This window comes from Pectinophora gossypiella, chromosome 7, assembly GCF_024362695.1.
Source record: "Pectinophora gossypiella chromosome 7, ilPecGoss1.1, whole genome shotgun sequence".
NCBI lineage: Eukaryota > Metazoa > Arthropoda > Insecta > Lepidoptera > Gelechiidae > Pectinophora > Pectinophora gossypiella.
The window spans coordinates 8,473,880-8,498,076 of NC_065410.1; the positions used below are offsets into that span (position 1 = coordinate 8,473,880).

At 38.0% G+C, this 24,197-nt stretch overlaps 2 protein-coding genes across 2 annotated transcripts in view; one reads left to right on the plus strand and one right to left on the minus strand.

The window, feature by feature from the left end:
- Window positions 1-24,197, plus strand: part of LOC126368014 (ATP-binding cassette sub-family G member 1) — a 44,526-nt gene that overhangs the window by 11,199 nt on the left and 9,130 nt on the right. The window contains exons 2-3 of the mRNA XM_050011860.1: window positions 21,331-21,501; window positions 23,857-23,993. Coding sequence (XP_049867817.1) covers window positions 21,331-21,501; window positions 23,857-23,993 — 308 coding nt within the window. The remainder of the gene's footprint in view (window positions 1-21,330; window positions 21,502-23,856; window positions 23,994-24,197) is intronic.
- LOC126368092 (protein YIPF6) overlaps window positions 1-24,197 on the minus strand; it is a 93,811-nt gene that overhangs the window by 2,903 nt on the left and 66,711 nt on the right. The window lies entirely within an intron of this gene.

Consider the following 24,197-nt stretch of genomic DNA (forward strand, 5'->3'; position numbering starts at 1 on the left):
TTACATCAGTAAGTAGAAACCGGGACCAACGGCTTAACGTGCCTCTCCAAGTACTCTGTGTGACGCGAGTGGGATGGCGCCCAGAGTAAGTAGTATATTTCAAAGCCGTATTAGGACTCTTCAATCAATCAATCAATAATACTTTATTGCACAAGAACATATATAAAGGACATAAACATACGAATAAAACATAAGCACAATAGGCGGCCTTATTGCTAAACAGAAATTTCTGCCAGGCAACCTTAGGATGAAAGAAGATTATTGACTCTTGTCCTCCTGTAAAAACATTTGAGTTTGAATTTTATACAATGAAATAAATATTTATGTGATATTATAGAGTGCTTTTGAATTGTAAATTATCTGCCGCAACAGATTGCAGTTATGACAACCGCACAAAAACTGCATCCTGAATTCCTGACTGCAATTGCGCAGCTGGATTGCAGTTCAAATGCAGGCCATCTGTAATGATCCTTTGTAAATCATTTTATTGTTGATGTAGATCAGGGCAGGTTACATTAATTTCAAAGTGTGTGTAGTTGGTCCATAATAAAGGTCAATGTATAATAAGTACTTGAACTGTTATAGTCATAATATTCATAACAGGTAAGTATACAGGTACTTAGGTGTTTTAATGTGATTTAAGTGCAATTAAGAGTTTTTGTATTGTATTGTATCATCATCATCAGCCCATTAACGTCCCCACTGCTGGGGCACGGGCCTTCCCTATGGATGGGTAGGGAGATCGGGCCTTAAACCATCACGCGGGCCCAGTGCGGATTGATGGTTATTAACGACTGCTAATGCAGCCGGGACCAACGTCTTAACGTGCCTTCCGAAGCACGGAGGAGCTCGAGATGAAACCTTTTTTTTTGTGGTCACCCATCCTATGACCGGCCTTTGCAAAAGTTGCTTAACTTCAATAATCGCAGACCGAGCGCGTTAACCGCTGCGCCACCGAGCTCCTCATTGGATTGTATTGTATACATCATACATAAATGAAGACAGCAACATAATAGATATACACAATGCGATACCCGATTGCTATTTAGGATTTCTTTCCCCGAATTATAACCCCCATAAGCCCCTTAACCCCCTTAAGTGTAACTGACTATCACAAAATGATTTTATTTTTAAATAAAATAGGCGTTTGACCACAATCTCGCCTGATGGTAGGTTACGATGTGGTATGGATCACGCTTACCTAGCAAATGCTTGTTCACTCTGGCCTTGAATACTCCCTGATTATAATGAGTTGGGAAAACAGAACGGCAGCAGGCAGTTCCAGTCCTTTGCTGTACGCATCAAAAAGTAGGAGACAAAACGTTTAGTGCGGATTGGAGGAATATCCACAACATAAGTGTTAGGACACCGACCATGAATCCCTTCCAAAAACTCCTTTGGTTCGCGCCAAAAAACTCCCGCCACCCCAAGCCAGGAAAAAAGAAAAAAAGTGGACTCGACTACCGCCGTCGCGCGTTTCTATACAAGAAATTTCTAAAATAACATAAAAGTGTATTAATTCAAGTTGTGCTGTTTAAACTTAATCTGAAAGTGCACTAGCAGTCTCCAGAGCACCCCGGGGTCAGAAGAAAGCAAATTCAACAATCCTGTAAGTACCTTTCCTTTGGTCGGTGTTTTGTATGGGCAAGTCTACTTTTCAGATTCAAAAATATCACTAATCTCAGTTATCCAACATTTATGGTCCTTCGATACGGATTCAGTATATCAAAATAGGTATTAACAGACTAATTCATATATAATTTATGTTATTTTATTCAAAATATTAAAGTTACAACATCACATTTCATTGTGCAAGTATTTGTTCAATAGTTCTATTTGTCACAGTGTAATATCATATTTAATATATTTTTTATACGTAGTCAAATACTTAGAATCTATTTCTACAGTGTAAATTACTTTTTGTTCGGTTTTACATAAACAGGCAGTTGTAGGGACGCGTTGTTCTCGAAGTTTCTAGTACATTTTTCTTCAGTTCAAAATGGCGAAAGAAACACCTACAACTCCATTTTTGACCGATCTTGATATCAAAATAAATACGTTAATAAATAGAAAAGAACGTTATTTTAGGCGTGTTCAACAGATGTACGATTTATCTAAAATTGTCGAAAGTGATTCCACGTTAGTTAACAAATTGTTGGTGCGGGTCAGTGAACTCGAATCTTCTCGCGAATCATTCGAACGAATTGTTGATGATATTTCTGCGCTGGAACTAAAGCGTAACCCGGCGTATATAATTAACGACCAGGAAATAAAGGCTTTCGATGACTTGTATTACGAAGTTAAACGTATTTTTCATCAATACGAAACTGTTTCGAATACGTCAAAAAGTGGCGGTGAATTCAAATATGAGCGAAGCGGCGGCTCTCAGCCTCGCTTACCTAAAATTGAACTTGTTCATTTTGACGGAAGTTTAGAGAATTGGATTACATTTCGCGATACATTTATGAGTTTGATTCATACAAATAATTCGATAGGTAATGTCGAGAAGTTCCATTATTTACTTTCCGTAGTAACCGGGCCAGCACTTCAAATAGTGAAAAGTTTGCCTGTATCGAGTGACAATTATAATATTGTCTGGTCATCTCTGTCGGACAGGTATGAAAATAAGCGTGCTATAGCTACCCGCTATTTGGATAAATTGTTCGCGTTCAAACCTTTGCCGAACGAATCTGTTAGCGGATTGAATTCCTTTTTAGAGACATTTCAAGAATGCGTTCAAGCGTTAGAATTATTAAAAATCGATGATTTAGCGGGATTTATTCTTTGTTATATCGGTTTACGTAACCTGGACCCGGTTTCTAGACGAGAATTTGAACAAAAAATCGGTATAAAGGAAATACCTATTTTTAAAACATTAAGCGAATTTGTATCGAATCAGGCGCGTATGTTGGAAATGTCTAATCCTCCTGTTTCAAAGCCCGTTTCAAATAAACCCATTCTAAATGCGGTTCAAAACAAAACTAATAATAATAGTAAACCTATTACAAAAAATGTCAATTCAAAAACCTGTTTGGCGAGCAATGCGGGCCCTGATAATTCTAAGAAGGCATGTTTGTATTGCAATAAGCCATTTCATTCGATTTATAAATGTTACGAATACATTGCGCTGTCTCCTAAGCAGCGAATTGAAAAAATAAAAGATTTGCGTTTATGCGAAAATTGTTTGCGTCAAGGTCACACATCTAATGAGTGCCCATCGAAGATAACATGTACGGTGTGCAAAAACAAACATCATCACACGTTGCATTTAGATTCCAATGTAACTTTGATAAGCACGGGCTCTGATGACAGTTGTGATAACGACTTTAATAACGATCAACAGAATCGGGTCTCCTTGGCATCGTCATGCTCGTCTGGGTCGACAGTTATGCTGGGTACTGCGGTTGTACACGTTACGGATGTTTCAGGCAAATATCAACCCGTGCGCGTAGTGATCGACAGTGGTTCTCAAACCAGTTTTATCACAAATGATTGTGCACAGCGATTAGGGCTTCCACGTCAAAAGTGTAACACTCAATTGTCGGGCCTAGGCGGAACAGTAGTTCGCGATCACGGTATGGTGTCCTGCACTTTAAAGCCGACCATGTCTAATGACCCTGTTTTTAATATAAAAGCTGTAATCATTCCGAAAATATCTGGCGATATGCCATCTGTCACTTTGTCACAGGATTTAGTCAACGAATATAAACATTTGGTGTTGGCTGACCCTACTTTCTATCGCTCGAGTCGCATTGACATGTTGCTTGCCAGTGACGTGTTTCCATTCATTTATGATGGTGGCAAGTATCATCCGTCACGTCAAGGGATACCGCTCGCGTTAAGTAGCATTTTCGGGTATGTCATTACAGGCCAGCTGTCAGTGAATACCGGTGCTGACGGTGTGTCGACTTGTATGTTCACTAGTAGCACAGTTAAGGTGGACGATTTAATTAAATCTTTCTGGGAAACCGAAAGTTTATCCTGTGACGTACCTAAAAATCCAGATGACGTCATCGCTGAACAGATGTTTGTCAGTGACCATAAGCGTGATAATACCGGTCGATACATTGTGAGCTACCCATTCAAACCTGACGCGAAACTGGGCGATTCTAAACAAATTGCATTAAAACGATATCAAAATTTGGAACGCAAATTATCTCGTTTACCCGATCTAAGGGGCGAATATAAAACGTTCATGGACGACTACGCGTCGCTCGGTCATATGGTCTGTGTCGGTGACGTATCGGAAGTGGAATCGGCGTACGTCATTCCTCACCACTGCGTTCATAAGCCTGATAGTAGTACGACAAAACTTCGCGTAGTTTTCGATGCTTCGTGTCAAACTACAAATAATCAATCTTTAAATTCCGTTTTATATACGGGGCCCAAACTGCAAGCTGATCTTGTGGAATTATTAATACGTTTCCGTTTACGTAACGTTTGTTTATGCGGTGACATATCAAAAATGTATCGTAATATATTAATTGACAAATCACAACGTCAATTTCAACACATATTGTGGCGAGATTCGCCCAACGAGCCTATAAAGATGTACGAGTTGTGCACAGTCACTTACGGGGTAGTCAGCAGCCCGTTTTTAGCCATTCGCACGTTACAGCAGTTAGCCGCGGATGAAGGCGATCGTTTCCCTGATGCCGCCCGTGCTCTGCGTGAAGGTTTTTACGTTGATGACTTGCTTTGGTCAGTGGATAGTGTAGACGACGCGCTGACACTTCAACATCAGTTGGTAGAATTGCTAAAGCTTGGCGGTTTCGAATTGCGCAAGTGGTCGAGTAATAGTGCTCAAGTTTTAAATAAATTGCCTAGTGATCAACTCGAACCACCTGTTCAGTTCGATGACGGCAAAACTATGGCTATCAAGATTCTCGGCCTGCACTGGCTACCTGAAGAAGACGCTTTCTCCTTCCGTACCACACAGATGGAAAGTAACGTGACGAAGCGCTCCGTGTTGTCGGAAATAGCTAAGTTATTTGACCCTTTGGGGTTCGTTGCGCCTTGTACTTTTCTCGCTAAAACTTTTATGCAAAAGTTATGGTGCGCCAATTTAGGTTGGGATGACGCGCTGCCTAATGCGCTTCTCAATGAATGGCGTTTGTTTTCATTTCAAATACCTTTATTATCGAAACTAAAACATGACCGACATGTTTTTGTGAAAAATCACATTACAGCTCAAATTGTGGGTTTTTGTGACGCGTCGACGAATGGTTTCGCTGCCGTCGTGTATATTCGCAGTCAGGACGGGCATGGCAATGTCAAGGTTAGCCTACTGTTATCAAAATCTAAGGTTGCGCCCTTAAAAACAGTATCGATTCCGCGTCTTGAATTAATGGCCGCTCATTTGTTATCGAAAACCCTACAATATGTCGTATCGATATTAGCCAAGGAAGTACTGATCAGCGAAGTACTGGCTTTCACCGACAGCTCAGTGGCGTTGACGTGGATCAATACACCTGCATTCAAATTAAAAACTTTTGTTGCGAATCGTGTGGCTAAGATTACTGAATGTTCAGCCGGTGTTCAATGGTATCACGTCAACGGCACTGACAATCCTGCCGATGTATGTTCGCGCGGCGCCACGCCGGCCCAGTTGCTGCACATCGCTGATCAGTGGTTCCGCGGCCCACAGTGGTTGTACGATCCACAACATATGTGGCCAGTGAGGTCTCTAACTGAGTTCAAAGGAGAACCCCTGGAACTAAAACCTGTAAAGGAAAGTACGTCATTACTCACTGAAGGTGTCTCTCTAAAAAATAACTTTGATAATATAATAAATAAATATTCGAATTTTAACAAACTGCAGCGCATAGTCGCCTGGTGTTTCAGATTCTTACACAATTCCAGGGTTTCTCGGCCTGATAGAATCAGGGGCGCATTGCTCACCGCAGAGTTAAATAAAGCTCACGATAAACTTATTCAAATAGTTCAATCCGAACATTTTGGTGATGACATTGAGTCATTAAAACGAGGTAATCGATGCTCTCAAAGCCTACGTAAACTCGACCCGTTCATTGATAGCCGTGGTCTTCTCATGGTGGGGGGTAGGCTTTCACACGCAAACTTACCATTTACTCAACGTCACCCTTTAATTTTACCGAAAAAATGTCATTTTACGAACATTTTAATTGATTATTATCATAAAGTTTATTTACATGTCGGACCTAGGACTTTACAAAACATATTAGTTCAAAAATATTGGATTATAGCCGCTCGCTGTGTTATACGGTCTCGCCTTTCCAAATGCGTTACATGTTTCAGAAATAGGCCCACTGTAAATCAACCTAAAATGGGCTCTTTGCCTAAGTGCCGCTTACAGGACGTTTACCCGTTTCACACGGTCGGTGTCGATATTGGAGGTCCATTTTATACAAAAGAAACAAATAGACGCAATGCTAGAATCTCAAAGTCTTACTTATGTCTATTTGTTTGTTATTCGACTCGTGCGGTTCACCTTGAGGTCCTTTCGGCGTTGACTACTGAATGCTTCCTAGCTTCATTCGATCGGTTTACGGCTAGGCGTGGTCTTCCACATACCATGTATTCGGATAACGGTAAAAACTTTGTCGCGGCCGGTAAACACTTAAACGAAGTCGTTCAATTTTATAATGCAAGTCAACGGCAGCTTATTGACGGTTTTACAGTCAGAAAAGTGACATGGAAATATAACCCCCCGACAGGTAGTCATTTTGGGGGCATTTTTGAAGCCGGAATAAAATCGGCAAAGTACCACTTGAAGCGCGTAGTAGGTACTCGTGCTTTATCTTTCGAAGAGTTGGGTACTCTTTTTGCTAACATAGAAGCGATTTTAAATTCGCGCCCTTTGTGTAGTTTGTCTAATGACCCGAGTGAATTCGACGTCCTTACGCCAGGACACTTTTTAGTCGGTCGTCAATTGGTATCGGCTCCCAATTACGATCTTTCAGATATACCGTTGAATCGTTTAACACGATGGCAATGCATTACGCAGGCCGCTCTGCACTTCTGGCGCCGGTGGAAGTCGGAATACTTGCACACACTGCAACAAAGGCAGAAGTGGTTTGTTGATACACCTAACTTAAACGTAAACGATTTGGTTTTAATTCATAACGATAACGTACCGTGTCAACAATGGAGTTTGGGTCGTGTAGAACAGATTCACCCTGGACGTGATGGTAGAGTTCGCGTTGTTACATTACGTACACAAAATTCACGGTTACAACGGCCTGTTTCCAAATTGAGTCCTCTCCCAAAAGAGCAGGACCAATAACTTTGTTATTTATTTCTATCATAATAATATCATTCATACACTTAATTATTTATTATACAGTCCATTAGCTTATCTTATTATAAAAATATATAACTTAGTTTTCTTTGTCAACAATAAAGTACATTATAAGTAGTATATTTAATAATTCTACTCTTGTGATGTTATTACCTATTTTGAAATCACTGTTGATTTCGGTGGGGGGTAAATGTTAGGACACCGACCATGAATCCCTTCCAAAAACTCCTTTGGTTCGCGCCAAAAAACTCCCGCCACCCCAAGCCAGGAAAAAAGAAAAAAAGTGGACTCGACTACCGCCGTCGCGCGTTTCTATACAAGAAATTTCTAAAATAACATAAAAGTGTATTAATTCAAGTTGTGCTGTTTAAACTTAATCTGAAAGTGCACTAGCAGTCTCCAGAGCACCCCGGGGTCAGAAGAAAGCAAATTCAACAATCCTGTAAGTACCTTTCCTTTGGTCGGTGTTTTGTATGGGCAAGTCTACTTTTCAGATTCAAAAATATCACTAATCTCAGTTATCCAACAATAAGGATGAAACGCCTGCCGACGTCTAACGTAGTTATGAAATGAAATGGAGTGGGTGGAATTAACTCGTGAAGTTCCTGCGCTCACTCACCGAAGTGTATCATATAAAAAACCGACACGCTACCCTTCGTTTGTGTTCTAGACTTTGGAGTCGAGTCTTCACTAAAGTCATATCGAGTAGCTAGAGGATAAATAAATTAATTAATTGCCTATATATTTGAATGACGTCAATAGATACAAGGTATCTTTATTTATGCTTCCATTTATTATAATTTGCCTGTTTTGTTGTACTTTGTACTAAATATCATTGACGACATCTTAGATCGTCTATAGGGACTTATAGATCAGCCTATGTAATGTAATATTTATGTTACCTGCCAGTTCGCCACCATGTAGATGTCTTAGAATTTAAATATAGACGTAGGCATTTACGACCAATGCCTTGAATATCATTTTAATATTAATTACTTATTAATAAATGCGTTTTTTTGCGAGTTACGCAAATTAATGTTTTTATTTTATTTTAAACAATGGTTTCTTTGCTGTGCGTTGTTGATACGCTGAATGACACATAGTTTACTCTACATCTGTAATCGTTTATAAAATTAATTAAATGACATGTTCGCGATATTTACCGCTGTTGCAAGGACGAATATTATCATGGCGGACACACGGCCGACTAGATTAGAGAGCTTACAGCACTAGTACGAATTGATATCCTTGATGCTATCAATGAGGGACTATCAATGAGGATATAGGCTACGTTCCCCCAAAAAATATACGTAGATGGCGCTGTACAGATTTTCCTTAGTTTAGCTTCTAATTTCATGGATAACAGACATATTATGCATCTAAAATAAAATGTATATCAATCTTTACATAATAATAAAGAAACTTACCTAAGTATTCCCGAACAAATGTTATTTTTCATTTTTTTCATTTATTACTTAAATAGCTATGACCGGTTAATTGCAATAGGCTCGCCCCTTATTACATAGGACCTAAACATAGCAGGAGTGGTTGTATTATATACCTCTGCCTACCCTTTCTGGGGTACAGGCGTGATGATATGTTATGTTTAAAAGATTTTTTTTTTGTTACGGCTTGTCTCTATTGCGTGCAATCTTCGTGCAGTTAACAAAGTACAAAAAAATATTTTGAAACAAAAGCCACCTATTATCAAATAAATAATTTATACACTTTTCCTGGCACATATGTTTATGACACGACAAATTTCGAGAACGGCACATATGATTCAGCGCGTCCTGAATTATAGGTCATTGGTCGCTGTAATGATATTGTGTTCTCAAAACTTGGCGTTGGCGATTATAAGGTAGTACTCGAAGTATAGAGAAAGGACGAACATTATGGGGATCCAAGCACTGTGACCTTTCTTAGAGGCCGATATAAACCGATTAGCTGGTAGCTACCATACGATTCATCACAATAAACTTGTAATGAATATATTGTTACTAAAAGCTAATCGGCTTACATCGGCGTCTAACAATGGACACAATCCTTCCATCTGTTTTAACGACATATCCAGAACGATTAATCGATTATACCGTTCTAGATTTTGTTTTTAGCCCTTAATCCAGCATAAGAATGATAATTCATTCCCGTTAATGCTGATGTTATGTAGGTACTATTGGCGACTAATATCTGTCCTTGCTGACCTTGAAGCTTTCTGTCCGCGAATTATTCATTTATTTTCATAAACGTACGTTTTTTACATGATATATTAACAATAGGTAAGTAAATGTACAATGAACCAAATTATCCAAGTATTAATAAAGATTTTAGACTTGGCGCGGACTTCTGTAGTTCGAGGTCCGAGGTACTCGTATGTGTCATCTAATGCCACCGTCCGGTTCTCTCGGACTTTGCCCATCCGCGTCGACCCTGATCCGCGATTACCTATTTCTATCTGCGTTTATCGAGTCATTAATAAAGCGGATATTGCGTGCATAATGTCATGAATTCAGCCCTTTCGGTGCTAGTAGCGCTATAACACTTATAAGTCACCAGAACGCAACTTTGTGAAAGCATATTAGGATTCTTCCGAATCGTACGCGCTGTCCAAAAAAAAAACAAAATTCTGATACGTTTGAGAGTACGCGATGAATTTTTTAAAAGAAAAATAAATCAACCTTACCTGTTCAGTAATAGTGATAATTCCATATAAAACTAAAAATGCTGAGAGCGCATACTTTTCGGAAGATCTGGAGTAGTATTCTAAGTACATTATTACGAAGTTGTTTTCAATGTCTGTACTTATTGATTATCAATAACATAAGAATTATTTGTTGACGTAAAGTCGTAAAAAAAATATTTGACGGAATTCTGAAAAATATTGTATTTTTTTTAAATATATTTCGTAATGTAGAAATATTATTATTGATATTGGCGCTCACAAATAATGAATATTCTACTTTGGAAGGTTGGATTTATAAATAGCTTCATAAACTTTAGAACTTATTGTTCTCTTTTATATTGCATTGTACTTATATAGCTACGGCTATTAAATAACATAACATAGTATTACGCCTGTCAAATTCAAATTAAAAAATATTTTTATTACAATACAATACATTACAAAACCTCTTAATCCCTCTTAAAATAAATAATAAAAATAAACAATTATAATTAAGTAGTTAGATAGTAGTACAACAGGCAACATAGTTAATACACTTTAAATCGTCAATTTTTATATAACGACCGTCTCATCCGCCTAAAACTACTGCAGCTTCTTTTCCTCGGCTATACAGGTTGTCAGGAGCTGTAAAGAATCCGCAAGAAAAACCTAGGCACAGGGCCCTAGACGTTCTTTGTGTCCTCAATAACCCTGTTCGGAGCACGATATTTACATCGTAAGATGATGATTTATGACGTCTTAAATTATTGTACCGGTGGAGAACCCTCAGCGCTCACTATTTGTCCGGTTAAGTAGTTACACTAAGTCACTGTAAAAATCAAGACATTTCGATACTTAAACCGATTCCTTTTAACCCTATATGCCTAATTTGCAGTCCTTTTCATGCAATTCCTTCAGTGTTGTCACAATCTATACAATATTTTCAGCAATATCATTATCAATCAGCCTATCATCCCACTACTGCGCATAGGCCTCCTCCATTTTGCACCACTTTCCAGTCCTGCGCTAATCTCATCCACAACTTTCCCGCCTTGCAACGATATCATCCGACCACCGGGACCGTGACCTACCCGCTGACATTTTCCATTGTCGTGCCCAAAAAAAGTAATTTTTGATAAATTATCTACAATAATAACATGCACAATTGCACATAATATGTTCTACAATCAGAGAGCAACGAAGTCTGATAACCTTACGTCGTGATCTTGAAACTCTCTTTTTGCATCCAACAACTTTAATTAGCTTTTTAACATAATTATGTCGAGAACTTTGACCTCCGATCAGACTCAAGCACACATAGCGTACCTGATTGTTGTACGTGTACCTATTTATTTCAGAGTTCTTTTACGTCACTTAAGTATTACAAAGTTATCTCAGGTCAAAGTGACTACTTTCTTGGTCAGAAATGTCGGAATAACTATGGAATTTGATAGACTAATTAATATACATTAGCGGTAGAAAGTGTAATAACCAAATGTTAAAAATATGTTTAATTCATTCTATGAATGCTGCATTGCTAGAAAATAAATAATTCCAAGTGCTAAAGTACCTATGAGCTAAGTAAATACTCATTGAATGTGTATGCATTTACTAAGAACAAAACGGCTAGAATATTGCTTCTACTTATAAATGTATCATTGTTTAAAAATGTTTCAGAGTCTACTTTTTCTAAGATTGACATGACCTTAAAGTGAAGTCGTCCAAAGGTTTCTACTGTACACAGTATTAAGGCACGTTATACTTGCTATTGACTAGTTTTTGCCGTATAGGATACGGTACAAGGGCAGTTGCACAACTGTTCTAGTTTTTTATCGACTGTCTAAAGGCGATTAGAATTTAGTTTTTATTATCTGTAGCTTCACGGTTTTTACTGTATGCGTAATTGTTTTGAAATGAGGATAATCTCTTCTTATCAAGGAATGCGTTTGTTTAAAGATATATTGAACTGTTATGTTAGGTAATACTTTTTTTCTTTGAAGTAAGCCTGTTCATGATTTTGGTAGGCATAAAGACTACCTAATTTTAATATCATGTCCATGTATGTTGCAATTATTGTTACAATTACCTAAACATAAAATGAAGGACGGTAAAGTTCGACCAATAAAAAATATTCATTCTCTACATTATGTTTATGTCCTTTATATGTTGTTGTGCAATAAAGTATTATTGATTGATTGATTGATTGATTGAAAGTAAGCAGTTAAGTAAGGTTAATTACCTAGTTCAGATAGTGGATGAGGTTGGTATTTCACCTCAAAACCCGCATGATAGAAGAAGAAGCTAAAAAAAAAGTCCGGCCAAGTAGTGAATGGCCACCCAAGGTCCATATCTACATTAATATAACGTCAATAAAGAAATATAGATGAAAGAAAGACTTAACATTAATCCACCACGCTGCTGTGTTATAAATCATCAGCATCACACAGCCTTACCTATCAGTCGTTTATCAGTTGAGACATTGAACACATGAATTTAGTAATTTGTTTCATTACGAAGCTGATCACAGTCATAATCATAACTTAGGGGAACAACACACCTCATCATCATCAGCCGTATGACGCCCACTGCTGGGCATAGGCCTCCCCCAAGGATCTCCACGACGAGCGGTCCACAAAACACCTATCCTACAAGTATTATTAACCTACCATATACAATTGTTTATTCACGAAAATAAACAGTTGACGACCATTATAGACGGCGGCATTACACGTTTGTTTTTTTACGCCTCGTACCTCTGCATATCTCAAAACGTTTACGCGGGAATTCGTATACGAATGTATGAAGTACTTATGTAACTCGCCATGTGTGAAGTGTCACATGTTTTGCGAAGTAGTTACATAAACAGACCCTTTGCAGTCCCAGATAGCCTGTGACCCAGGCTTCACGTTATCGCTACAGGGACTTTAAGTGCTTGCGTCATTCATATTTATTTAATTCATTCTTTGTACACAGGCCCCGGTTTCGCCGAAGCCCCTTTTCTTTATTTACAATATTGTATACAGGGCAACTCGAGAGGGAGTCTATCAGATTATATATGTCTTCAAACACATGAAAGAAAAAAAATACATATGGAATTGGAAAAATGTGGTATAAATAATAATTATTGGAAATGTTTCTAAACTGTAACAATATTTGCATGCTATTGTTGATAGCTGATAAGAAGGGAATTTTGTGAACATCCATCTATTATTGTACCCTTTTCAAAAGCAAATAAAGAGTATTTCTATTTCTAAAGTTACAAGTGTTAGTACCTAATCACAAACTGGACGACAGTAAAAAATATTTTGTTATTGCAAATGTGCGATGATATTTTTTAATTCAGAGGGTTATGCGCCATTTGTAAATTTCTTTAACTATCTTATCTGTGGTTTTGTGTTCGGATAAGCGCCCTTGCAGCGTAGGAATTAATTCTAGGCACGTGTAAGATAGTAATTAGGTGTTGCACGCGATTTCACATCTAGTGTGGTATCTGGTCCTATCTCATTATGAACCATGATGGCGTCGCCTACAAAATGTGTGCAGTTCTATGAAGGGTACTTCAACTGGTTGCCTAACAACATAGTTGCCGGCAACTGAATCCCGAATGATTTCCCACTGGTGGCGCTACCATGATGTCCTAGTGAGATTGGACCCTACAAACTGACACTCACTGCCCGTGAACCGTAATGGAGTGGCAAACCTACAAGTAAATAAACACAAAACAACTTACAGACAGATTTTTGTAGATTATTAAAAATAAAACACGACGACCTCCGTGGTCCAGTGGTTGAGTATTGGGCTCACGATCCAGAGGTCCCGGGTTCGAATCCTGGTAGGGACATATCACAAAAAAATCACTTTGTGATCTCTAGTTTGGTTAGGACATCACAGGCTGATCACCTGATTGTCCAAAAAGTAAGATGATTCGTGCGTCGGAAGACACATCAAGCCGTTGGTCCCGGTTACTACTTACTGATGTAAGTAAGTATCGTTACATGAGCCATGTCAGGGGCCTTTGGCGGCTCAATAATAACCCTGATACCAGGGTTGATGAAGTTGGTAATTCACCTCACAACCCACACAACAAACATTGCATCACGTCTGTATCTCCAAAGAGGTAAGCAGAGGTGTATTTGCTAAAAAAGACCTCAAGTTTATTATACATTCAAATATATATATGCGTAATAAATTAAAAGGACATGAGGCCTCTATGATATTGTAAATATTATAAATGATCTTCGTATCCGTTAATAATATTAATCTGAGTCAGAGGCTATAGCAAAGTCCACGGCTACGCAGCCATGGACTTGACTTTAGCATTATTATTGTTTCTTCTATGCTACAAGGTGTGTGTCATCATCAGCTGTTAAATAAGTACTACGACTGACGTACCTACTTATAGTCATATTTATCATCATTAATTTAAGAGCCACGCTCTTGTCGGTGTAGTTTTCCTTCGTGCTTTGGACGGCACGTTAAGCCGTTCGTCTCGGTTACTACTTACTGATGTAAGTAGGGTTGCTGAGGTTTATAATCCACCTTACACGATGGAAGAAGATCACTAATTTTACTGAACTAGTTGTTCTATCTAATACTAGGCACTGATGTTTTGTTACGAAGTAGTTCAAAGTATCGACTTCAATTTAATATCAAGTGGCTCTACCTGTAAGTCGTTTTCTGCCGAATTATGGCACTGCTCACCCGATGAGGGTTATAATCTTTATAACTAGATAAAATCCCGCAGACCAACTTCTTTTGTCTCATCCCAGCTGTTTCACCACGCAGTATTTTATCTCACGGCCGTTTGCAAAAACAAAAGCGCGATATAGAGACAAAGCACTCGCGCGCACGTGTGATGATTCGGTCGCTGCGTACGAGTTATCAGCGATCGTTGACCGCGTGACGTCATAACAGCTGATACACAACTGGGTCATTCGGTAGTCGGGGGCATCCGCGAAATATATCTGTAGCTAGATAATTGTTTGTTAATTATGTTTTATTGGAACACTACACTGAACTTGGTACTTATATTATACATACGTGCATTCATAAGCTAACGACCGTATTCCATAGGATTGTAAATAAAGTCCTAATTGTATACAGTCACAATTGAAATACATACACCTATAGATTTTATATTTTCATAATTATAAATAAATACTTTTTTACAAGTAGGCAAAGATAGAAACCAAGTAGGTAAGTATACGTATTAATAAACATACGATATTAAAATCTATTAAATATATGCAGAATAAAACTTGTTTTTCTCTTCTTCATTAACAATTTTTTGCTCCCAATACACTTATATACCGTTTAACGGCTTCCGTGGGCCAGTATTTGAGCTTTGCGCTCGATCCTGAGAACCCGGGTTCGAATCCCGATGGGGACTTATCACAAAAATCTCTTTGTGATCCCTATTTTGGTTAAGACATACAGGCTGATCACCTGAATGGTCAAAACTAAGATGACCCACGTTTCGGAAAGCACGTTAAGCCGTTGGTCCCGGTTACTACTCACTGATGTAAGTATGTAGTCGTTACATGAGCCATGTCAGAGGCCTATGGTGGCTCTATAATAACCTTGACTAAAGGGTTGTTGAGGTTGGTCATCTACCTCACAACCAACAGAAGAAGACTTATATACCTAAGTAGATAGGCGTAATGAACCATATATTTCTTGTAAGTATAGTAAAGTACTTAAGTAAAATTGTAAACTCTATTAAATGTCGTAGTGTCCCAACTTTCAAACCCAGAGCACGTAGAGTTGTGTTTCGAATGTAACATTATCTGTCGGCAATTACTTTGCATGGAGCATATTGAGTTGATTAAATGAGTTAAATAGATGAATGCCGCTCTTTTATCTTCGTGATCGGGTTACGTGTTCAATAAATGGCTAGTTGCTCCTTTTAATTGAGGCCAATTGTGTACTAATTCTTATACGATGAACTAAGGGATCAATGAAGGACTTTCCAGGCTGCGTTCACCAAAAACAATATAGATGGCGTTGTACAGCTTCAATGTGATAATTATAGGTCTACCAGAATCTGATGGCATAAAAAAAGTAAAATAATATTGATTTTGTTTCTAATAGCTAATGAGCCCCTCTATCCAATTTTTCATTTTGAACGTGAACTTCTGGGCCACCCTGTATAAAGTGATATTTACATAAATAAACGTAAGCAATAGTACGAAAGCGTGTGAACACTTTCATACCTATTCTACCGGACAGGACCGGCCCGACGTCTGAACGTTTTCTCAAATTTATAACATTAGGATAAACAGTAGCACAAAACCGTTGTATATGAAGTGCTTATACCTATAATGTCTATATTGTCCGTCAATAGGTAAAAAATAAAAAGTATCAAGACGTTTTCATCCAATTACCCGAGTGTTGCTTACTACAGAAATTTTATTTCCCCATTTGCCATCAGATTCTGGTACACCTATACCTATTTTCTCATTACTCGAGTACGTAATTATTCCAAAATACAATGTAATGGCAGGAACATATATAAGTAAGTAAGTAAAAAGTTTATTTCCTCCACAAAAAAAGAATCCATAACAAAAGACATTTGGTTTGTACGTACATACAATTATTGAGAAGAGGCTGGTGCCTAAACTAGGTAAAACCTGTCATATAGGAGCTAGTAAATAATACAGTAAAAAAGTAAAATTAATGAAAGTAAAATAATAAATTTCAACGTGTGTGTATGTAAAAATAATTGTCGCTTGATATTTGGATCAGATTAATTATATATAGAATTATGTTGCTACCCCTCCGGACTCGTGGTCACACCAGGTTGTCACACCTGTGTGACAAACAGGAATTTTATTCTTGTTTGTCACACCGCTAATAATACAACACCTTTTATCTACCTATATTGCTTCTCTTTATTTAGATCAGAATAATAATGGATGGAAGATGCCTGGGTGTAATAAAAAGGGTCGTCATTTATACCAAAAAACAAAGATAAAATATGTATAATATGTCCGTTATCCATGAAATTAGAAGGTTAAACGAGGGAAAAGTTGTACAGCGCCATCTGTATTATGTTTGAGGAACATAGTCTGGAAAGTCTCTCTTTACATTGTTTGTATTGTTATATATATTTTTATTATTTTTCCTGTAAGTACCTACAACGTCGACTGGAAGAAATTGTTAGCTCAGCAATAACTGCGCCGTTTACACTTGATATCAACTAGCTCATAGTGGCTCTGTGCAATTACCTACAGCCGTGAATGCGTATGTAACTAAAGTATGTTAGGCACCTATATTAAAGACACCAAAACGTTTCCTTAAAACTGTATTATTATAAAATAATATTCGAAATGACTAAGTAGTTTGTTATAATATTTCACTCGGCGACAATTTACAAGGTAAATGAATCAGTGTTTGGACATCGGACAATAACACGTTCAACAAAGGCGTTATTCTCGCGGAAGAGCTTTGTTTTGCTACCTGCGCGTACGCACGGCGCATGATTACGTTTCGCGAATTATACAAATAGTGTTTTAACAGTTCCTGCTACATTGGTTTTTGTATATTCTTTGTTGTCATGTGTGTTGGCTTATCTCTTTTGTGTTCGTGGAATAAGACATTCATATTGCTGTCTCATCCACAATCTAAAATATTTTTTTTAATCTGGCGTTAATTTGAAATACCTACCATAATAACTTAGTAGGTACCTACTTACTAATAGTTGTCGGCTATTAGAAAAACACCTCTGCCAACCCACAGTGGAGCAGCCTGGTGGAGTATGCTCCTTGCATTGAGCTCTGCCTTTCTCGATAGTGGCATGAAATTGTCTAGTACTTATTTAAATACTTATTGTCTCTTTGTGTCACAACACTACCGTTTCGCAAGCGTTTATCGACTTAAACGAGCAAATGGGTCACATTAATTGATTACGAATTAAATTCGTTTGCAATAGTAATAGACAATTCGGTAAACAAGTCCAATTATAAAAAGAAACACCTATCATAAGTGAGTGTGAATGACTTGTAATTAGTTTGAATTTAGTGATAATATAAATAAAGATATCTCCAGATATTTACTTTTATTTAACTAAATACATACTGGGCTTTGGCTATCTTAATGAGTAATGACTAAATAACGTTCAACAGTTGACGAACGTGGCATTAGTCACGTCGAATTGTTATCCTGAGAGGGTGTGGAATCTAGGTCTAATATACTAGTGACTCTGTATTCGACTGGGAACGTTTTTTACCTTATATCGTCTTAGAGAAATACATGAAATTATACGTGTAAACCATAAGTAAATTCTTTTAATGGTATTGGAGATTTTTACCCTAACTTTGGTATATAACTAGGCTAGGCTATACTTTATATGTAACAAAATACATATTAGTATAAGGTGAGGTATTGAAATGATAAAATGTTCTTTAAAACGCTTCTGTGTGAATGCTTTTATACATCGCCATTATGTTTAATTGAATACACTGCGAGAAGAATTTGAGTATTAATCTAATAGAGAGTTTTATTTAAAAATGTTGTTAATCATGATTTTGAAGAGGTCAAGTGCAGCTAAACACGGGTTCGATGTCTGTCATGGGATAACTAAAAGATAAAATATCTAAACTTCCATCACATCACCAATTTAAGAGCCACGCTCTTGTCGGAGTAGCATTCTTCATTCTTGTCTATCAAAGGCCAATTATTTTACTTCCTCTTTTGAGATACGAGGTTGGCCTTCTCTGTTCCGTGTAAGCTCTTTTTGGTCTAAACTTCCATACTTCCAAAAACAGCGTCTAATACTTATGCGTTATCACGAAACAATTTGTTTTATTGTAGAGACAATAAGTTATTTTTCTCTCGATACAAAACAATGGATAACATTGTTTATTTATCATAGGTTTATCACGAGTGTCACAGTTTAAGTACATTATTCGCAGATATTTACACACTTTTACGCATTTAGCTATAAGTGTTCGATGCTTTAACACTTAGTGGGAGGTATTGCTATTCATAGCTTAATTGACTGCAGTCATGAGCAATATCATGTACCCACTTTAGAACCCTGTCGCTCTACCATATTTGATATTTAACGAGACTTACGGTTTAATTTGTCAAAAAAGTTAATGTGGCATGGTTTCAAAATGTATACATATTAGTACTCGTGACCGTACATAGTACATTATGAACTTAATACATTTTGTTTTTTATGTCGACATTTTTGAACGACCATTTCGGTAGTTACATACATTTTTACACCAAACTTACAAATATCAGGTGAAGCTGGAAGATGTCTTAAGGATTCCGACGATCCTATTTCTAGACCAATAAGGATTATGGTGTGAACGTGTATGTATGAGCCTTGCTGACAAGTCCTTGCATACAAGTGATTTAGCAAGGACTAAATGAAATAGAATTATCATAATTGGTACATTGCCTCAACTTGAGATCATTGTAGTAATTACGTAATGAGGAATACAAATAACTTTGATTGCAGGCACAACAGAAGAAAAATGCTATGGGAAACTAAACATTATTATCAGTATAATGACGTGCAGTATCCCTCGCAGTGAGAATCGGGCCGGAACAGAAGGACACTATCAAAAGTTGTAGGTAGACAGTCTGACCACAGATAAATATCCATGTAATAAGTATTTCCATATAATATTTTAAGTTCCCCTATGCCTGCAAAGGTAGTAATAATATTAGAGAAAATAGAAGTGCAAATGTTATGACTTAAATACCTGGCACTAAAGATTATGGTTTAAATATTTAAAGAGAAGGCGAACGTGTCTTATAAGGAAGTGAAAGAATTGAAAGAAAAGAAAAGCCTCTGATAGACAAGAATGGAAAATGCACACCGACAAGTTAAATTAATGATGATGATGATTTGAACAGCCAGGCCTGCGACAGAGGAATGTCTGCATAGACTAAAGTTGACAAGCTAATAACACGGAAGGGTAAAGTGGAGTAAGAATGAAAAAAGAAATATGAACGCTAGCTAGGAAGACGATGATAGAATCGGTTCTTGTTTTTGTCTAAGTTTAGCCCTGTTTAACAGTTTAAAATAGAAAAGTGTCAGTGTAATTGCAAAGGTCCTGTGATGACGTCTGATAGGTTATCAGGGTTAGATAGTACGGAAACCCACTGGGAGCAGAAGTCGCGGTACATAAGCTCTTATGCCGTTACGAGGAGATAAGCTCGCAAATAATAACACTACTAATTGTAATATACTCGACACGTTTGATGCTGAGGCGAGGCCTTTTAGCTTAGAGTTACTTGAATGAGTCGTTGTCGGGTGTTACTTTGGAATTTGATATAATTATTCAGGATTGTCGACTAAGTTTTGTAGTGAAATACGAACTGCTTTCAAATTACTTTAACCATAAAAAAAAATAGTTTTGTTTCAGCTTTAAGTCAATTTGTTTTTAGTAGTAAGTAGTAACCACGTGAAGTAACCATCTGTTTACCGTCTGTCTATGACTGAGCTGACACAATAATGAACAACGTAAACAATTTCTAAAGTAGTCCGCTATGTCGCGGAGGTGACATAGTTCGAAAAAGTAGGTAGATAGGTAACTATATTTATCACCATCGACGAGCAATCTATTCAACAACTATGCAGGTTAATTGTGTGCATGGGAATGTCATGTGTGATTGAGTGGATTGCATTTCATACATATGCATGCATAGTCTAACCTTAACAATGTAAAGACTATAACGCATAGGAAAACACGTGGAAGATATTATGCTAATAGAAACACATTGGTTTGAATCTGTATTCTATGTATAGATAAGTAATTTAATATTTGCGTGATTCACACTTTTCTTCTTCTGTCAGGAGGTTGTGAGCTCAAACCGATAACCCTGGTGGGTATCAGGGTTGTTACTGAACCTCCAAAGGCCTTTGGCGTAGTTCGTGTAATGAGTATACGTAAGAAATAGTATCCGGCACCAGCGGCTTACCGATTCCATAAAGAACAATGGGATCGAGAGTCACATCAGAAGATCTTTTTAATGGCAATTTAGTCTTCTTGGGCTATACAAAAAGATACATCCGTCTTTCACACAGGGTCTTACATAACCTGAAGATTTGACAGGTCCGGTTTTTAAAGAAGCGACTACCTGTCTGAGCTTCCAACTCGCGAAGGAAAAACCAGCCCAATACATGTTAGGTCACATACCTCCGAAACTCATCTCTCGGGAATATGGGTTTCCTCACGATATTTTCCTTCACCGCGTGATCGTTTCTGATCCAAATATGAACTCGAAAACAAATTCGAAAATCATTGGTTAAGGCCCGTGCTTGGATTCGAACCTGCGATTTCACAGTGGGAGCCAAGCGTTCTTCCAACTGGGCTACCACGGCTCTGTTGCATCCTTGTTTATCTAAATGTATATTCTCCATCTTTTTCAGGATATAAACAGATCCTCCATGGCGTCAGTGGTCGCCTGCGGCCGCGGCAGCTCATCGCCATCATGGGGCCGTCGGGGGCTGGTAAATCTACCCTGCTGGACGTCCTCTCAGGGTACAGAACCACTGGTGTCGGTGGCGCCGTCTTCATCAACGGCAGAGGGAGAAACATGAGTGAGTAACCTACTGTCTACTTTATGCTGGCTCTTGCAAAACTTATGTAGCGCACACAGCACATCACAAACGCTAGCACAGTATGAAAGTAAAACACAGAAAATATTTTTTTTTAATCTTATTACGTCATTGTATCTATGTAAAATATGTTAAGTGAAAGGTGATGATGGCAATCTTACTGGGTAGACTATATTACTGGGTAGGTGGCCTTTATATTGGCTTAGCCACTTAGGCTAGAGATGAAATATGCACCAACTTCACGGTTTCCAAACAATAGTGAATTAGAATTAGCAAGAAAAAAGGTACCGTAGCTATCTAGGTACCTACATATACTACGGAAATAAGCAATGATTTAATGCATAAATTTTCCAATCGGCTTTTGGACTCGTTTATCTTGACGTGCGTCTGCAATAGTGCAAAGTGCTCGTATAAACTTAGCAAATAGCATAACTAAAACCTCACGTACATTGAACAAGCGTGTGAGGGGGGGCGTGTGTAACTGTTTTTCGGGCGCACCGAGACTCGAGGATCGAGTGCTTTCCTACTACAATAGTTAAATAGAGACTGATTTGAACAAAAAAGGGCAGATAAGGGAAATGAAACATAACTAACTGTTTGCCATAGTGACCCAACAACGACCTCCGTGGTCCTGTGGTTGAGCGTTGTTCTCACGATCCGAATGTCCCGGGGTCGATTCCCGATGAGGACATATCATAAAAATTACTTTATTGTCCCTAGTTTGGTTAGGACATTACAGGCTGATCACCTGATTGTCCCAAAAGTAAGACGATCCGTGCTTCGAAAGGCACGTTAAGGCGTTGATCCCGGTTACTACTTAACTACTGATGTAAGTACGTAGTCGTTACATGAGTCATGTCAGGGGCCTTTGGCGCCTCAATAGTAACCCTGACACCAGGGTTGATGAGGTTGGTAATCCACCTCACAACCCACACGATAGAAGAAGAAGATTAGACCAAGCCTAGCAGGCTATTATAGAAAAGAAAATACCTATCGATAGGACAGGAGGTATTTAGTACTTAAGAACCCGGATTAGGAAGCAAGGTTGATGTCAGAAATTAGCGAAGATAAGTGTTATCGCTTTTGCGAATGTTACAAGATAGTACTAATCTCCACCCGGAATAAACTTGCAATTATATACTTAGGTATTTAAATAAAAGTGGTTAGCTTATATGCTGTTGTGGCAGCGAATAAAAAAAATTCATACAGCTGCTTCTCTTCCCGAACATGTTGTAAAGTCCGACAAAGGTTGTTTCCTTTCTAACATAAGGTACTAGTGTTATAGGCGATAGGCTGATCCCTTGTCACCATAAAGTCCATAATATCCCATTTAGAGTTCGTATCAACAGTTGCTGCAGATTTCTTTGATTGCTTGTGGCTCTTGCCACCCCATTAAGGATAACAGGCGTGAGTTCATAATATGCATGTATGTAACACTGGTATTGTATTTATGTATTATACGTAGTGAAAAGATTCGCTAATAGGTACTTTTAATTACATAGTAGGTAACGGCACTTTAGCTATAATAGGTATGTATTTTTTTATCTAAATCGGCCCAGCGGTTTAGCCGTGGAAAAGGAAACAAACAGACATAATTATTGTCGCATTCAAAATAATAATGCTTAGACTGACCTATACCCTGAACGCTAGGAAGTTATTAAAACGCCGATAAGCTAGGCGTCACTCAGTATTATTACCAATAACATTGATTATAGTAAGAAAAACATCAGCGGAGTTAATTATTAATGCTGTTTCCAGCAAACACTTCCCAACTTTATTTTAAGTTATGCCTGTGATTTGATATCGCCTCATAGTGAACAACATGTAAGCGCCTTTTTGAAAAATCACATTCGGACACGCTAGTTTTTGGTCGCACGTTGACATAGACACGTTGGTTTTTGTGGTCTAAATTTTTACCCGGAATGAAATAAATTGAATGAAATCGAGGTTTTTGTTGGAGAAAATGTGAAGAATATTAATTGGTTGCTTCATTTTTACGATATGAAGAATTTATTAAAACATTATAGTAGGGCTGCTAGAAGGAAAGTGAGGAAGAGGAAGACCAAGGACAGCTTACATGGAACAAATTAAACATAAGGCGAACGTCGAGTCTTATAGAGAAGTGAAAGAATTGCCCTTTGATAGACAAGAAAGTAGAATGCTACACCGAAAAGAGCATGGATTTATCAAAAAGGCGCTTAGCATGTGGTTCTCACTGTAAAGGAAGGATATGTCAATGCAATGAATCGACACCAGGACCGTGAGCCGTAATATAACCACTAGCTAGACCAGGGAGGTCAATAAAATGTATACTCACCTACTTATTTGTGTTTTCAGAGCGCTTCAAGCGGATGTCATGCTACATCCAGCAGGATGACAGGCTGCAGGGACTGCTGACGGTGGGAGAGAACATGATGGTGGCCGCTGACTTAAAGCTGCCCACCAAACTGGACCGCTACGAGAAGGGAGAAGTGGTGAGTTGAGTACTGGCTGGCTCTGGGGTCAATTATTGAATCAGAACAGTTGGTGCAATTTATTGTATACTTACTGGCTGTTCATGTGGAGTTAATTAAAGAAGAACAGTTACTGAACTGGCTAACTCTGTGGGAAAGGATGACTGCAATTATGTGAAAGAACTCGCTAAAAATACTCGACCTTTTATAGAATATTAATAATTT